General features: G+C 33.7%; 3 protein-coding genes across 3 annotated transcripts; 2 read left to right on the top strand and 1 right to left on the bottom strand.

The window, feature by feature from the left end:
- The first annotated feature begins 2,829 nt into the window (after positions 1–2,829).
- On the top strand, positions 2,830–6,968 carry LOC104108341 (uncharacterized). Its single transcript, XM_009617349.4, has 4 exons — positions 2,830–3,295; positions 3,805–3,977; positions 5,376–5,756; positions 6,390–6,968. The coding sequence occupies exons 1-4, from the start codon at positions 3,066–3,068 to the stop codon at positions 6,752–6,754; spliced, it is 1,149 nt and encodes a 382-aa protein (XP_009615644.1). The 5' UTR covers positions 2,830–3,065; the 3' UTR covers positions 6,755–6,968.
- Positions 6,969–8,821: 1,853 nt separating this feature from the next.
- On the top strand, positions 8,822–10,764 carry LOC104108342 (GATA transcription factor 15-like). The gene is made up of 3 exons (XM_009617350.4): positions 8,822–8,974; positions 9,082–9,204; positions 10,222–10,764. The coding sequence occupies exons 1-3, from the start codon at positions 8,954–8,956 to the stop codon at positions 10,606–10,608; spliced, it is 531 nt and encodes a 176-aa protein (XP_009615645.1). The 5' UTR covers positions 8,822–8,953; the 3' UTR covers positions 10,609–10,764.
- A 553-nt stretch (positions 10,765–11,317) lies between these two features.
- On the bottom strand, positions 11,318–17,327 carry LOC104108343 (two-component response regulator ARR2-like). Its single transcript, XM_009617352.4, has 6 exons — positions 16,821–17,327; positions 15,897–16,049; positions 15,408–15,797; positions 13,868–13,944; positions 12,029–13,198; positions 11,318–11,941 (listed from the first exon to the last, which is right to left on the bottom strand). Exons 1-6 carry the CDS (start codon positions 16,993–16,995, stop codon positions 11,870–11,872), a joined length of 2,037 nt encoding a protein of 678 aa, XP_009615647.1. The 5' UTR covers positions 16,996–17,327; the 3' UTR covers positions 11,318–11,869.
- Between the last annotated feature and the right edge of the window lie 575 nt (positions 17,328–17,902).

Below are 17,902 nucleotides of genomic sequence, written 5' to 3'. Positions count from 1 at the left end.
GCAGGTCAAGTATGAAAAGCAGAGGTCGAGAAGTTTCTTAAAGGTGATGGTTTAACCGAAGTGGGAGTGATAGAGTAGCATATGGATTCTGTGGTTGGGTAGCCATATGCCTTGAGAAAAGTTTAGAGCGGTTTGGGAATCATGGTGGACAATGATTAAGTCTATAAAATTCATTTGGGATAGTGGCTACTGTACCGAGGAAGGTTTAATATGACTAGAAGCAGTGTGCTTGAAATGAAGAGGGGTGTGAAAACTTGATTATCGTTTTTGGATGCAACATGACTTCGATTTTGGAATACATTGTCGGACTTTCAGCGGATGTCAATGGGGAATGAACAGACTTGTACAGCTTGTGGACGAGCATGGGCTTAGGAGGGTTTACTGATTTCGTGGTAGTTGTACCCAGTACAGTGTCGTTGGAAAAAATCGGTAAGAAATTCCACAGGTGGGTTATCTCTTATGAGCAGGTTAGCAGTTGCGTGATTTTGATGAAGTTTCTACAAAGAGTTCTACTTACTACCCGATAGAAGGTCGAATATGCGATTGTGGTTGATAATTTGGAATGTTTATGAAAAGTTTAACAAGAGACCACGAGAAATTTGGCAGGTTGATGGTGCGAGATCATGGTAATTGAGAAGGAGGAATCCTTGTGGGTTCTACATTTATATGATGGTAGCTTAAAGCTATGTGGGGGAGCCCACCGTCTACGATTGGTTTGCTTGGTTGTCTGCTTGTGCGGTTTTTGGTTATCGGTGCATTGGTGGATTATTTATGACTAAGAAAAGAAACAATCTGGGGTAATTCAAGCAAAGAACTTGATGAATGTGCATTATATTTCGCCTTATCGATTCATGTGTAAGTTTTAGAAAGACTCAGAGTTTATGCTTCTTGTGGATGTGTTCTACAAGGAAAGGATTTCATCCGGTTGCTTCTCTAGAAGTGCTCATGTGCTAACAGAGCAATTGAGTTTGATTATTTGGACAAACCACGAAATTCTTCATGATGTACAAACCCATTTCCTTAATTTGTTGTTTGAACCTTTGGATAAAAAGACCTGCCAATACTTGCGTGAATGCGGTCATCCTAAAAAATAGTCAATTAGTTAAAATGACTAAGTTATTATGTATATGATTTGTAATATACTGACGCATACGTAAACTATGCAAAATAAAAAGTAATCGTAAATTTTAAAACAATACCTTTTCATCTATCAGAATAATCTCAATTGAAAAAGGGGTATTAGGTCTTTTGCGATCCGGATTTTTCCAAAGCCTGATAATACGAACCTTTAATTTCCAATTCATTGACTTACTGTTAATTTCGCTAACGAAATTTATTTCAGCCGCCATTAAGTCCTGAAAACAGATAGAGGGATTTATAAGTATATGTAGGAACTCCAACAAAATGCTTATAAAAACACATATGAGGCAAGAGATCATCTGAAATAATTGACTTTTTGGTGATGATTCTCCAAAAACTCATCAGCAAGAATCGGTGGTATAACCCCAAGATTGGTAAACAACAGTTGCCATAGATACCAGATCTTTTTTATATAATATACGCCGTCAACAAACTTCACAGAAATTATTTGTTACAGAAATACAATCTCAACTAGAATAAAGATTGTTCATGAATACAAATAATACCAATCACCTCTTGTAGTCCAGAATTGTTGTTTGATATGCGGGAAAAAGAATAAAATTATATATTGTAAAAGTAGTAAACTGATTTGACAAAAATATGAAATCATGTTACTGGGAATCTAGGGCAGAAGAATTCGTGGGTGAGGAGTTGAATTAGTGGGATTGAAGTCGAATTTGTATGATTTGCTACTTTTAGGGCAAATAGGCGAAGGAATGGCGTGAGACTAAAGCGTTGAATTCCCAATTCCTCTTTCTTATAAAAAATACTATTTTTTAAAAACAGTAAAAACTACTGGTTCTTTAAAAAAAATATATACCTATTTAATTAGTTTTAAATTCAAAATTTAAAAAGAGAAACTAATTTTACCTAAACTAACACTAATGGCATGGGATTGAAGTGCCAAATTCCCAATTTCTCTTTCTTATAAAAAATATAGTATTTTAAAAACAGTAGAAACTATCGGTTCTTTAAAAAATATATATATACTTATTTAATTGTTTTCAAATTCAAAATTTTAAAAAAGAAACTAATTTTAACTAAACTAACTAATTTGTCCCAAAGTTGCTACATGACATTTTATGCACACAACACTTACAAAATTTCAGTGCTCACTTTCTTCCTTTTAAGTAAATATAGATATCTTTTAAATTAATTACTCAAAATCAAACTGTTACTCTTCAAAATTATTTTTTGAGAAACACTTTTGCCGAAAGTATTTTTTTTTAAATAGACAGAAAGTACTCATTTTTTTAGAAGTCCCTTCCCCCTCCCCAATTCCTTATTATTACTACGGCCATAAGAAGGACAGTTCAATGCACAAAGTATGTCATATTCACGTAAGGTTCAGGGAAGAGTTGCATTGTAAACCGTCTACCATAATACAAGCATTAGTGATTGTTTTCGTAATACAACATTGCTAGTATAATTTAAGGTCAAATGCAAAAAGTACATATGCTTCTTCCCTGTTTCCCTCATATTTTGGGAGGGGTTTAAACAACAAAATCACATAAATCAATATGATTTGATGATAGAAGGCTAGAAGCTTCGTGTATAAATCTCCTCTATACGTTAAATTTCATTGGCTTTTACTTCCTTTGTTGTTTCGTTTTTTGGCTCTTTTTTAAACTCAGGTATTAAAAGAAAATAAGGGACATAAACTAAAGGAAATGGCAAGAACATCTCTGCCACTAACTTTACAATCAATTTTATACATTATAATATATATATCGTGGAAACCACTTGTCTATCTCTTCTATCAATTTATTACTATTATTAAAACCCCACCTACTCAAATAAATCCCCAGATCCATAAAATAGCTGACACCCATAATTACTCAGATAATTCAACTCCATTTTATAACCCAAAAACCCCTTCAGGATTCAAAACCCAAAAGTTTCCTCTTTTAGAAAGAAAGGAAAACATGAGAAATCTTTCATTTAGTGATGAAGATAATCAAAGTGAGTTACCAAAAACAGCAATTTGGTGGTGGAGAACACCTCAAGATTTTGATGAAAATGGTCATCTTAAAGTTGACATTTCTAATCTTTCAAACCTTACACCTAGGCTTAAACTTCTTAGAGAAATGGAGAGATTGGCTTTGATTTCAAGTGAGGGAATTGAAGATCTCAGACACAAGCTTATTACTTACAGGTTAGTAGGTTGTTTGCACAATATAATATTGATTTGAAGTTGGAAAATTAGTATTTAAAGTTAAAGTTGAAATTCTTTTGGTTGAAAGTTGTAAGTTGTGTTTGAAAAACTTTAAGTGGACGTTTGGATATAAGAATTGTGAAAGTACGGAAAAAAGAAAAAAATTAAGTGAAAATGATATTTAAAAATTAAAATTTTATTTGAACATGAATACAGAGCTGTTTTTGAAATTTTTGTGAGTTATTTGAAATGAAAATTTTGAAAAACAAACTTTTTGCAGTTTTTCAAATTTAGAAAAATTTCAAATTTTCAACCTCAGGTGAAAATATCACCAAACACTGGTACGAGAGTTTGATCATCGAAATTCGATATTTGCATATATTGACTTACTATTTCAAATAGTGGCAACACCATATTTTATCTAAAGGGGTTTAACTATAATCTTTATCGAATCTCTTTGATAAAAATTCTGGCTCGGGTATTAATATATAGTGAAATATTATTTACAGGTGTGGGGATTTTTGGTTACCAGTAGGAGGAATAAAGAAAGAAGATATGGATATACCGCCAGTGATCACACTTCTACTAGTGGGGCTATCTGCTTCTGGGAAAAGCTCTCTTGTTAATTATATGTATAGTGTTCTTGGTCGATCTGGCCTCATTCCTTTTGCTCAAACTTCAAGTATGTTTTCTCTATCACTCTTCTTTTTTTCTTTAGTCAATTTTTCACTCTTCTCTATTGCCACACATTTCATTGCCCGTCCACCATAAAATATTTCCGTTTAAAAAAGAATAAACCTTTTACCGACAAGTCGAATAAAGTTCTCTTTGAGTATTTTGAAATTGTTAGCTATTGTCATTTATAGTACTTTTTATATATTTTGTAAATATGAAATTTTGTTTCAATTTTTTTTTTATAAAAATTTAGTCAATTTAACTATTTTACTTCGATAAGGTTCAAACATATATTAAAACAGATGGAATATTATTTTTTTGTCTTCCCAAATATTTTCAACAATGACATCTTAGTAGGCGTTTGGACATAAAAATTGTGAAATAGTAAAAAATAAAAAAAATAAACAAACAAATTCAAGTGAAAATAGTATTTGAAAATTAGAGTTGTGTTTGGACATGAATACAATTTGGAGCTGTTTTTGAATTTTTGTGATTCTATTTGAAGTGAAAATTTTAAAATTAGTCTTTTGGAGTTTTACAAATTTCCGAAAAATTCGAAAAATTAACTTCAAGTAAAATTTGAAATTTTATGGCCAAACGTTGATTCCGAAAAGAGTAATTTTTTTTTTTTTTGAAAAAAAGTAAATAAAATTTATGGCCAAATGGCCCCGTTAGTTCCCTTTATTTATACAAAAATTCACATGTGTGCTTGGGCTCTAAGGATTACCAACATGCCAAAGTGGCTATAAAATGTTTAAGTCAAACAAAATTTAAATTTCTTTACTCTATCCACATTTAAACACAAGTGTGAAAATGGCACACTTATTCGCTGTCACGGAGAGGTGATGAATTGGACAACGGCTTCTAATAAATTCCACATGTAAGATGTGAGATGCGTTTAAATAATATCCATTTAAAAGAATTTTTCCAAAAAATATTTGACAGAATTTGAAACTTTATTCTTGCTAACAAAAACAGAAGTGGGGTCGATGCAATTATCCAAATTTAATTGAGTTGTTGTGAGACATTGTTTCCCCTTTTACCTCACAAATGTACATATCTTTGAAAAAAATACTAGCAAAGTCCCATCCTTTTAATTCTTATGGATTTAAATAAGATATCGTAGAATTTCATTGTCCGTGTTTTTTTTACTTGTTTTTACATATAGTCTGTCTTATTTTTGTTACTAGTAATTATCTTTAACATAATCTTATATACTTTTACATTACCAGTATATAAAAATTAAACTCTTTCCGTTATTTGTATATGTGTGTGCGTCTTCCAAAAATTTACGAAAAAAATAATAATGCTAATTTCGAACATAAAGGTAGTTCGCATATATTGGACATAATTAAAATCCTAGATCCGTCTTCATTTCTTGACACTATGGTAACTCTTGTTATAGGTGGGAATTCACACTATACAACCATGTTCTTGGAAGAACACAATGTTTTGAGATCAATGAGAAGTGGATTTTGTGTGTATGATACAAGGGGCTTGGATTCTAATGATATGAACGAGGGTTTAGAGGAGGTTTCGTCATGGATGACTCGTGGAGTTCGCCATAATCAACCTTGTCTTAGACATGGTGATTATAAGCTTATTAATGGTGGCGGAACAGATGCTAGTTCTTTACGATCAAATACAAGGTACACTAAGAGAAAAATTGATTGTGTAGTAGTTGTGGCTGATTTATCAGAGATTAACAAGGCTTTCAATTCTGGAGATTTGAAGCCTGTGGAGACCTTGAAGAATCTCTTCAACAACCCTTGTATAAGGAAATCAAGTAAGCTCTTTAACTTAATTCAACTAAGTAGTAATTGTTTACAGTAATTACTAAAGGATTCTTAAAGGACAGCTAGAATAAACATTAAGTGTCAGAAACCTTACCTCTACCTTGCGAACGTAGAGCGACTGTTTCCGATAGACCCCACTTTACTTTGTGGGATTACATTGAGTTTATTATTGTTGTCGGAAAACACATTTGTTTATTATGTGTCGCTTGTTCTTTTTGCACGTGTAGTACGTCAACGGAGGTTGGTTGAAGATGATATTACATTTTGGTTGGATATGAATCTGCTCTATTGTTATTTAATCTCTTTCTTTTTTAAGCAGATGAGAATCCGTCGTTAATACTAACACATGGTGGCACGATTTAAATGTTAAAAGGATAGGAAGGGTAGAAAAATGATTGTTTACAGTAATTACCGGAGGATTCTTAAAGGACAACTAAAATAATATTACGTGCGAGAAATCAATATATGTTTATTTTGTTTCTAATGATATTTTACATTCACTTGATTTGCTACACATGTAGTGCGTCAATGGGGGTTGGTTGAAAATGATGTTATGTCTATTTACCTTACTAGTTGAATCTGAATCTGCTCTATAGTTATCTAATCTCTCTCCTTTTTAACAGACGAGAATCCGTTATTAATACTAACACATGGTGACAAGATTAGCGCGGAGGAAAGGATTACCAGCAGGCTGAAAATATGCGAATATTTAGGGATACCGGAGACGACAGGCGCCTACGATATAGCATGCTTGACAGAGCAGGGGATATTGCCAGAAGAATCAGATCCAGTAGCAGCATTTGCCCTAACTGAAGCAGTGTATAGATCTCTAATGCAATCTGATAGAAACCATCTCCCTAAGAAGAATTGGAAGGATTGGATTGTGCTTTTTGTGGCATGGATCATGTGTTGCATTGGTTCCTTCTTTGCAATGCTTGCACATTTCTTCTCAAGATTTAGCCATCACAATAACAAACTTAAGTATTAAAAGTACTTTCTCTATTAGGTCCAGTGGCGGAGCTACATGTAATAAAGGGGGTTTAATGAGATTTTATTTATTCTAAAGTTATACCGTAATAGGTTTGGTTCAAAATTGTTTTACGTCTCCGGTTCAAATTTTAAGAATGATATTCTTACATTTTTTTAGTTCTATGTTGAACTTTCTTGCTCCGCCACGGATTAAGTCTGCTTGTGAAGGTCTCTAGACTCTATTGAATTTTTTTTTTTTTTTTTTTGGACTGGTGGAAATTTTCTATTTATAAGGTGTGTTGATTGAATTAATGTCTAGCTAACAAAAGTGGGCCTTTGTGTTAAATATGTAATGCTAAAATTTGTTTTTTGCTTTTTTCCCCTTGAGCACTTGGCATTTGGATGTGGATATGAGATGCAAATTACTCTTAGCACTTGGCATTTACAATATTTTCTCGTGACAAGTTGTTGCATTTTGAGTATTTTCCTTTTTTTGTTTCTTTTTGGTATCATATAGAGGAAGACCCATTCTTTGTTTGTCCCAAAGTTTTGTTTTTCTTTTTTTGTTCTTTCCAAAATGTTGTTCCTTTGTTTTATTTCTACTGCTATAGTTTGTCCCACAATGGAGTAGTTTTCCTCCTACTCTTTCGAACATTATTCATTTGTTTTAATTTCTTGAATAATACTAAAATACTTTAACTTTTTTGTTTTTTTCTGGTCTACAATATTAGGTACAACTATCTAAATTTAAGTGATTTCATCGATAATCATTTAACTTTGAGTTTGTAATACAAAAGTTATTTTTTTAATTATAAAAATCATTCAATTTAAAGTTTATCACACTAAAACCACTTTTCTAGTACATAAAAGTCATCCAACTTTGACATCATTAACTATAAAGTAAATCTCACCTGATTTTGTTTTTACTGAAAATATAACATGACACTCTAAAATTAAAATTTTGTTGAACATAGAAAAGACAAAAGGTAAAAGAAAGATATAAAATATAAAAATTAAAGAAAGGAAGAAAAAGAAAAGATGTCTTCCTGCGAGGTGTCTAAGTATGATTTTGTATGAATCTCATATATTTAATTCATATGATCTGAGTTGAGCGATCTCATATACAAAATACAAATAGATCTGATCAACTATTCCAAACACAATTACAAAACTAAACAAATAGACAACTATACTTAGTACTTACCGCCAAAAGTTGTCGTGGAAAGATAAGATCCCTCCGTCCATAATTAGAGCAGAAAATTATATATAATGACTTTAAAAATGGATGATCTTGATTTTTTGACATCCGTTTGACCCATGAACAAATAAGGTCAAAAGTATTGCCCATAGGGCAAGCTAGGAGCAACACTTGTTAAATATAAATTTCTCCCATATTGCATGCCGGGTCAAAGAATCAATAGTGGCACCGAAGTGTCCTATTTGTGCAAATCATCCTAGTCAGAGTTCGTGTGTTCGAGCCTTAAGAATGAAAAAATTTGATAGGAAGATTTTTTTAATGAATGAGTCTTACCTGGAGCAAATCTAAATTAATCGGGATTGCAATACGATTATTAAATACTGGATGGAAAGCCAAAAATAAACACACAATTACTTCTCAGAATTATTTCACCAGCATTTTTAAATCAATTTTTCAAAAAGCTAAACCATAACCTAATGTAAACTCCACCACCATATGTACATTTTGAAACCAATGTACATTGATCTTTCTATTTCGGGCAAATAAAAAAAGCTCATAAAATACATGAAAGATTACTCAAGGGTCGGCTTAAATTCATTTTTCTTTTCCATTTTTTTGTTTTGTTTTGCTTTTGTGGAAAAGAAAGAAGAAAGAGTTTATTCTTTTGACCTTTTAATTATGACATTTGTGTGCAGTTAAATACAATTCCCAAAATAGCTCCAAACCCTAAAAATTAATTGGCGCCCTTTTCAGTTAAAGCTCAACTCTTTTGGCGGGTAAAAACTGAAAAAGGTTCTCAAATCAAGGACACTTTCGTCTTTTCAAACTCCCGCGTACCTAGGGTTTTCGTCTCCTCCTTTATAAACCCCACCGCTTCTTTTTTCCCCCGCCTGATCGCCCAGTTCACTCTTCTCTTATCTTCATAACAAATCCCGCATTTCTTCAAACTGTTTATTTCTAGTTTCTTGAGCTTATAGTAGAATTAAGAAAATTTTGGGTCTTTTGATTAGGTGATCTAAAATGGTGGATTTAAGTGATAAGGTGAGTGATCGTTAATTATTCTCGTTTAATTACTTTGTTTATAGCTTGTATTTGAGTTATTCTACACGTGTATTTGTGTTTGATTTGGAATTTTTTTCTTGTTGCAGAGTATAAGATCTGAAGAAATGAGTAGTGAAATTTCTTCACCAGAAAGGAGTGATGTTAAGACTTGTGCTGATTGTGGTACAACTAAAACTCCTCTTTGGAGAGGTGGACCTGCTGGTCCCAAGGTTAGTGTAGCTCTTTGTAATTTCAATTTTTATCTAATTTTTATAAAAGGAAAATAAATCATGTTTTAAAAATTACAAGTTATAAAGTAAGTAGTTAAATATAAGTTAGGCGCGATCAAATTGGCTCAAACATCATAGTTATCAATAAGATTACAAAATCATAACTATTACTAAGAACTAAAAATGTATATTAAATTTCATGAAGTAATTTTAGTTGAATAAGAGATGTTTGATTTTGAAGGGGAGCTTGGAGCGATATTAAAGTTGTCTATGTGTGACCTTTAGCTTACTGGTTTACGCTTTGAAAGTTAGTCACTAATGCTTGTATTATGGTAGAGTGTATACATCACATAATTGTAAAAGCTCTCACTAATGCTTATATTAGGTTAGTGTGTCTACATCAAATCTCTAGGGGTATGACCCTTCCTTAGACTCCGCGTGAGTGCGAGATGCTTTGGGCACTGGTTTGTCCTTTCTTTAAATAGTTGTTTGATTCTTGATTTAGTACACTTTCTATTTCATTTTATATGGTGTTTTGTGAATGAAGTTATATATTGAAAGGAAGAAATACTTTTAATATATTCAAAAAATGCTATTGGAACTTGTAGTATTAAACATGCTACTATTTTATTAAGAGTAAGCATTCTGTCTTTAGGATTAGAAAGGTGTCATATTTTTGGAATAGATTAAAAATGCAAAATTATGACAAATATATAAAAGAAGAATTAACGCAAATAGCCGCCCACTTAATCTGTTAAATTAAAAATAGCCGTTGGATGTATTATAATACATGTATAACTGTGTATAATTATTGTATAATCTATGTATATCGGCTAGAAAAAGTAAACCTTGAATCTGGCCGGCTATTTGTGTAACAATCCCTATATAAAATAGAACGGAGAGAGTAATAGTTGTGTAAAATGAACAATAACTCATTTGAGTAGAGTGATTATGGTTATTTTGGTACTTTTGGCTTTTTGAACTTGAATTTGATGATATTGATCATTCTGGATGCAGTCACTATGTAATGCCTGTGGGATTAAAAGCAGGAAAAAGATAAGAGCGCTTCTGGGGTTGAACAAAGAAGACAAGAAACCAAAGAAATCAATGGCATTTGGAAACAAAAGCATTGGACTACAGCACCAAAGTTGTAACAGTAGTAGCAACAGTGAAGATAGTAGAAGCAATAATTTTGGGAAGAAAACTGTTTCTTCATTGAAAAGGAAAGTATTTCCTTTTGGAAGAGAAGTAATTTTGCAGAGACCAAGATCAAGTTCTACTCAGAAGAGGAAGTTGGGAGAAGTAGAACAAGCAGCATTTTTATTGATGGCTCTTTCTTGTGGCTCTTTTTGTAACAAGTACAATAATTATGTTTCAATCCGAAATGACCATATGAAAACATGAAAGAAAAAATTGTAGTGGCTGTAAAAGTAGTGCCATTTGTGAGTTGGTTAAGTGAGTGAGTTAGTGTATGAGTTGAATGATCAAGAAGGAGCTTAATCAAGTTGAGAGCTCTATATTTTAAATTTAATTTATAATTTTATAATATTTTAATTACAAGTCATGGATATGCTAACTACTTATTTGATCTGTGTGTTGTGGAAGGTGTAGAACTGTTTTAACGATGATTTATGCAACAACCTTAAGTATGGTTTTGGCGAAAATTTGATCTTTTGGAGAAAAGAAGACAATAGATCAGATTGATATTGGAAAATGAAAGGGATTATTATGTACTCGGTGTTTTATATTTAAAGTTGTACTCTTTTAGGTAATAATCAATTTGCTTCACTGCTAGTGAAATTTAGATCTTACCAAATTGATTTAAAAAATGAGAGGAAAACATAGATCTGGATTTCATCACTTGGAAAAATTCTTGTACAATGAAAACTGCAACTTAGAAACATTTAAAAGTAAATGTAGTCTTTAGATGGATCTTCCTGTCTATAAATACTATATATTGAATAACACAAACCTTCACATTTTTTGTTTTATTAGCTGAATCCAAGTTAAAGTTAATCTTTAGAAAGAATATGTTGTTAACAAACAGAAACTGAGGTCCCAATTTCTAAACTGCTCATACAAAAAAATAAAAACATGAAAGGAAGCAAAAGAATATCAGCTAAATGAGCAACTAAAAGAATCCCAGAGAGTTGCACTCTATGGCAATCCAAATTTAATCTGTACATCAAGATCAACTTCTGAAAGTGAAATATGTAACATAAAATCGGGTTATTTCAGTTAGTAAAGAAATCCGACCATTCAAGAAAATCCCTACACCAACGCGTTGCACCCCACAAACAGGACACCTTCCACAAATTACTTGTAGGATGTGCAACAGTCCTAAAATCACCTAGCTATATAGCAGTCAAAACTTTGCATATATGCCTTTGCATATTATCATGCAGAAGTATCATACACAATTACCCTTCATACTTGTCATCCGACTCCAGTTCAATATTTGCTCTAATTCCACAAGAATCAAGAATCAGACGAGAAGATGCAGCCAAACAAGAATCCAACATCAAGAATTGGAACAGCGAGCTAAACTCCAGCGTTTTGGTTTCCCAGTAGTCATTTTTCAGCTGTAAAGACAACTATATACAGTAGTGACTCTGAAATATATGTTCACAGTGTAAGCTACCGTAACCTAAACTCTTTTCACGTCTTACACAGGAAGATTGTCCAGTGCATATCCATCAAAGCCAAACTCAGTTTCAACTGGTCCAACACTTTCTTGCTGTTGGAAATTCATAAAATTTCAAGTTAGTAAAAATAATGTCATCGCTACAATGAAAATTCTGAAGGACAAGAAACTCGGACTAACCTGCTTCAGAAGGGCACTCATGAGGTCATCCTGTCCAAATTGGTCTGGAAAAAAGCTACTTTGGTAGCTCGCATCAGGAAGTTGTTCAGCTTTAACAGTAAGCAAATTTCCACCCATAGGATTAACATTTCCACTTTCCTCCCTGCTAGAGAAAGCGTTGCTTATAGGAGAAATCCCATTTTGTCCATTCCTCTTCATTGAAGAAATACCTTGTTGAACTAGCATGGACGGTGAGATATCTAGGGTTCCTGGTATAGTTGAATGATGAGAGGCGTCGAAGGTTGAGCCAACACTTGATAAACCCCAATCTTGTGATTTTTGCTGATGCAGTTCATCAAACATATTATAACCAGAAGGGAATCCTCTAGATCGTCTAATATCAGAGTTAACCTCTTCCTGAAGCATTCTTTTGGATGTCATAGTTGACATCCCCGAATCACTACTCACAAGAGGAAAGCTGTTGTTTTGCAACTCCGTGTTTTGGTTCAGCGAGAAATCTACCATAGGAGATGCTTGGGAGACTGGACTGTATACAGGCCCTCGTACATTGGCAACAATACCACCACTCCGTGATAAGACTGCACCAGGTATACCATTTGATGACAAAGGTTGTTGTGACATGGACAATGGAGGCCGCGAAACTTGACTACCATTATTGGTTTCATTTAGCATTTGAGCCCTAGACGGTTGTTGTTGTTGTTGTTGAGACATATGCATCAGTAGAGTGTTATTTTGCTGCACTCTGGAGTTCCCTTGCATATTCATAGCCACAAAGGACGGCGAGTGCGAGGACTGGTGCAGATCTGCAAGCTGCTTCGGTTCCATGGTTGTTGGTATCCCATGAAGCAAGTTAATTTGCTTATTGCTATTATTTAGTTGTTGCTGTCCCTCGGGAAATCTCAACTTGGGATTTTCAAAGCTGAAAAGGTTTCTTTGATCTACTAGAGGCATAGATATAGCAGCTTTTGTTGCAGACCTACCCAATGCAGCCGCTTGGAGGGTAGCAAGACTTTGCGCAGGTAGTTGACCTGTGGCAGCTAAAGCTTGAAGCTCAAGCCCATTGAAAGAAGACATTCCATATGTTGCTTCCGGGTGCCCCATGAAAGAGTTATTTAGTCCATTCGGATGCTGTGATACACCGCTCAACCTCCTGAGATACAGCCGGTATTTCTGCGATACATGATTACCACTAATAAGTGCTTTACTAGGAAATCCGAGAAATGTTATTAAGTACATGTTACAAAACAAAGATTAAGGGTGTGTTTGGTATGAAGGAAAACATTTTCCCAATTTTTCCATGCTTGGTTGACTTAAATGCTTTGGAAAACATTTTCCTCGTGAACTCACTTTCCTCCAATTGGAGGAAAATGTTTTCCCTATCAAGAGAAGGGAAAACATTTTCCAAAACTCTATTCCAACCTTCCCCCATTCCCCATCCCCTACCAACCCACCCTCGCCCCACCCCACCCTAAATAGAAATATTATTAATAGTACTTTCTTTTCTAGTATTTTTTTTATTTCAACAAATGAATATTTTCTTTTCACGATGTATTTTTTTTCATTTTAACAAAAAAAGTACTTTCTTTTCATGATATAGAAGAAATATTTTTTTTCATTTCAACAAAATGATGTAGTAAAAAGTATTTTCTTTTATTGCAACAAAAAGAATATTTTCCGGAAAAAAGTGTTCACCCACGAACCAAACAAGGGAAAATAAGTGATAAAATCACTCATTTTCCATGAAAACATTTTCTAGGAAAACATTTTCCTTCGTACCAAACACACCCTAAGTCTTCCACTAATCAACTTGAAAAGGGAGGAAGTAAAGTTCCTCAGTACCTGAAGGTGGCTAGCAACGTTTTCTCTGGTTAGCCCAGGAACATTCATCAGTTCGAGAATTTTCTTGGGAACAGCCTCTGAAATCATAGCCAGAATTAGAAATGAATAATAAATGAGTAAGTATCCAGAATATAGGTAAACATTGTTTTTCCAATTCAGCAAAACCCATTCTAAGGTAAAAGACACAGCAATACAGTTAGACTAAGCAATTTGGCTGAAGGAAAGTTAGAAAATTTTGAACTAAGCCTCACACAATTGTAACTGGACTATATCACAGTTTCCTCTTTGCTCCCCCATTCCCAATTTTCTTGAACCACTTCCCAATTTAGCCTGTCCGAGGTTTTACTTGATCCATGTTCTTACAACTAAATTTTCCATCTCCAAGTCTAACCACTTGAAATAATAGTGACTTTACACTATCAGTTGAGCACCGATCTAAAACATAATTTGAGTACTAACTTAAACATATGTGTGCTTTAGTGTAATTGAATAAACTGTTCATAAGGAGCTAGGAACTCAGTTCAACGACTAACTCTGTTGATGAGGAATTCATAGCTTTATCGATTAGTATGTATTACTGGAATGAGGTTTCTCCACCCTCCAACCCCCAATAACCGGGAACAAGAGAGAAGCAATAAAATAAGGCAGAAATTAGGCTAGGCCAAGGGTTAACTCAGCTGGTAAGAACTCTTTTTACCAGGTATAATGCCAAGCATTTCTACCGAATTTCCCTGCCACAAATATCAAATAACACGGAATAACAGGGAAAATCTTTCTATAAACGTAGATCCTAGTGAAAGAAGTATTCAAAAGGGGGAGTCGTGAAGATACAACAACAGAAAATATGTTAACATATCAAAGGGATAAATAAATATCCAAAAAGAAAAGATTAACGTCATGTAAATATTGAAAAAATCCCAGCACAAAGAATAAGGAAAAGATAATACATCAGACAGTTTCGCTTGACACTAGGCGAAGCCCAGGTTCGGCACTTTGCCTTGCTTAGGCGGCGCTTCAGTGTAGACACCAAGGCACTAAGGCATATGCCTCATCGGCCAAAGGCTCGTCTTTAAGAAGGCATCACGAGACAATAAATCTAGTTGACAAAGCGTTATTAACTCTTAAAAAGATTATGGATGAATTTCTTTTTTTTGTTTTTTTTTGTTTTGGTAACTAAGAGTAGGAAATTAGTAATTTAGTGTAAAAGCACTAGTCACTAAAAACCGAAAAACTTGAAATGAATTTTACCTCATATAATTCACTTAATTATAGTTCTTTTTCAATTCATTTGTCCAAATAATTATTGTTTGCATTCATGTTTCTTTTTTGGGCACTGTCAATATAATCTTTTTTTTTTCTTTTTCTTCAGTAGCGCCTTTCTTTGCAAAGCTCACGCTTTCATAGCTTTGCGCTTGAGGCATCAACAAACAGTACTTTTATATGCTTTTCGCCTTTAACCTAAGTTCTGAGCAATATGGAACCATAGACCTAGGGAAATATGAAGATAAACATATAGCCAAGAGAAGTAAATAGTCCATACTGTCAATTCCAAGTTGATTAACAGCTTGTACAAACTGTTGATGAAGCTCAACTGACCAAACCACACGGGGCTTCTTTAACGAGGACGAGTCATCCCTTTCTTCAGTTTCATCTTCCTCCTCCTTTCTTCTCTTTGAGCTTTTCCAGTTCCCTCCTTCATTAGCTGAAGATGAATAATCAACATCTTCTGGTGGTTTCTGCTGTCGATCTCCCGCTTCCGCCGTTGCTGATTGATCAAAATCTTTGTCCTTCCACTCATGCTTCTTTTTACGAATCACATGCTGCCAAATGTTCTTCAATGCCTCAATGCGCACCGGTTTGATCAGATAATCACATGCACCATGAGTAACACCTTTCATAACGACATCTTTACTGTCATCCGCAGACATCACTAGCCAATGACAAATTTGAAATCAATCAATTAGTACAACATCAGCAGTTCCAAGACTCGGAAAAATACAGTTGTTACTAAATGAATCGGGATACTCACTTATAACAGGCAGGTCCATTTCCAGACCAACATGCTCAAGAAGTTTGAAACCATCCATGTCTGGCATGTGGACATCACTGATAACAATGTCGAAACCATTTCTGTTTTCCCGGAGCAATGATAATGCACTCTCTGCTCGATTAGACTTGGTGACTGGAAGAAGCACAACAGTGAAATGATTATGCGGGAAAAAATGAATAATGAATAACAACAACAAGAGGTCTTCAATGCGCTCAAAAGCTATGTTGCATGGATTCTCCAAGTTGCTTCTGCACCCTCGTCGGATCCTTCAAAAATGCACTACTCTTGGAGGATACGACATGCACCAGGCGACATTTTCAGAGAGTCCAAGCAACATAGCTCAAAAGCCTAAAGTATTCTATTTTGAGACCAAGGTCATAGTCGTCATGTGACGAGGTCACGGGTTCGAGCAGTAAAAAAAGCCTCTTGCGCAAGATAAGGCTGACTACAATAGACCTTGTGGTCAGGCCCTTCCCCGGATCCGCTTTCTTAGTGCACCAGACTGCCCTTAAAGACTAAGGTCATAGATGAAAGATTTCAATTGACCCTAAAAGTTAATTTGAGGAACTTTATTCTAATAAACATGTAAACAGGAGATCTAAACATAGATCTTCTTCCATCATAAATTCCCAACCTATCATTTCGAAATCTCATGAAAATCAAATCTTATAATAACTATACTCATCCTAAGAAACCAACCAAATTAAGTTATAAACACATCCAATATCTACTCCACAAACTCAAATTCAACATAAAACAGAAAAAAGAATAACAAAGATTTGAACTTTAATAACTAAGGAGCATAAAAAAAAGGTCAACTCTTGAAAACACAAACTACAAGTACCATTCTTGATTTACAAAACAAACACATAGCTCATAACAACAAGGGTGAAATTAATTTACCTTCATAGTGGCAATTCCAAAGCATCTTTTCCAAGATCCTAAGACAAGTAGGATCATCATCTACAACAAGTACCCTTAAACCAGCTGGAAACTGGTTGTTATCATTGGACTTCCAAGAAACACTACAACTAGCACCAGACATATTTTTCACAACTGACCCAACACCAAGATTCATACTTTCTTCAAATTTTCAGCAAATTTACATGGAAATATTATGAAAAAAGTAAAAAAGAAAATACCCACAAACAGGAACAAAAGTATCTTATAAAAGTTAGCAAGCACATATCTCAATTGGTACATCCATAAAGAATCATATTAGTACACCCAAAATTGCAAGAGAGAGACAGGGAGAATTTTTTTTACTTTTTAAGGAAAGAATTTATTTGGGCTTTAAGAGGAAGAGAAGAACAGAAAGAGAAAACTAAGGGATGAAAATTATAATTTATATATTTTTGTGTATGCTGGAAGAGATGAAGAACATGGGTGTCTGTGTTTGGAGTTGCCCAATTTGTTTTTGGTTTATCTTGTTTAAATAATAACCTATTTTATTATTCCTAAAAGTTGTGTTGGAATGGAATTATTTTATTTTTAATTAATTAAAGATTACGAGAATAGAAAATTTTAAGGAGCACGTCCTATATTGTGACTTACATAAATAATAACATACCCAGTGTGATCTACAAGTGAGAGGTGTATGCAAATTCACTCTAAATTTGTGTAAGAGAAAGATATTATTTTTGATAATATCGGCTCAAAAAAATATTTTCAAAATAGATATGAAAATACAAGTTTAAAAAAATCCCTTTAATGTGACTTGTATGGTGCAAAGCCAGTTTATTAAAGCGGGTATGGGGACACCAAACTAGGGACAAGATACATTCCGCATGTAGTTAAAATATTAAATTTTAGATGTATATAATATATATTGAATATTTTTTATCAATTTTTTTTATTTTTTTTCAAGTTTTAACACCAGATAAAAAATAAAAATAATTATATTATTTTATTTAAAAAATATTTTGTTTTTCCTTTTTCTTCTTATTTTTGATAAACTATAGTGGGTCACTCCATTGAGCGTGGAT

Source organism: Nicotiana tomentosiformis, chromosome 5 (genome assembly GCF_000390325.3).
Source record: "Nicotiana tomentosiformis chromosome 5, ASM39032v3, whole genome shotgun sequence".
NCBI lineage: Eukaryota > Viridiplantae > Streptophyta > Magnoliopsida > Solanales > Solanaceae > Nicotiana > Nicotiana tomentosiformis.
The sequence above is the reverse complement of the archived record's forward strand: the minus strand, read 5'-3'. Positions and strand labels throughout refer to the sequence as shown.

Excerpts from the sequence above, each read along its gene's own strand:
- LOC104108343 (XM_009617352.4), bottom strand. The coding sequence starts at position 16,995 with ATGAATCTTGGTGTTGGGTCAGTTGTGAAAAATATGTCTGGTGCTAGT. Across the intron at positions 16,050-16,820 it reads TTGGAATTGCCACTATGAAG|TCACCAAGTCTAATCGAGCA; the intron begins GTAAATTAATTT and ends TGCTTCTTCCAG. Across the intron at positions 11,942-12,028 it reads TGAGTGCCCTTCTGAAGCAG|CAAGAAAGTGTTGGACCAGT; the intron begins GTTAGTCCGAGT and ends AATTTCCAACAG.
- LOC104108342 (XM_009617350.4), top strand. The coding sequence starts at position 8,954 with ATGGTGGATTTAAGTGATAAG. Across the intron at positions 8,975-9,081 it reads TGGTGGATTTAAGTGATAAG|AGTATAAGATCTGAAGAAAT; the intron begins GTGAGTGATCGT and ends TTCTTGTTGCAG. Across the intron at positions 9,205-10,221 it reads GTGGACCTGCTGGTCCCAAG|TCACTATGTAATGCCTGTGG; the intron begins GTTAGTGTAGCT and ends TTCTGGATGCAG.
- LOC104108341 (XM_009617349.4), top strand. The coding sequence starts at position 3,066 with ATGAGAAATCTTTCATTTAGTGATGAAGATAATCAAAGTGAGTTACCA. Across the intron at positions 3,296-3,804 it reads CACAAGCTTATTACTTACAG|GTGTGGGGATTTTTGGTTAC; the intron begins GTTAGTAGGTTG and ends TATTATTTACAG. Across the intron at positions 3,978-5,375 it reads TCCTTTTGCTCAAACTTCAA|GTGGGAATTCACACTATACA; the intron begins GTATGTTTTCTC and ends CTCTTGTTATAG.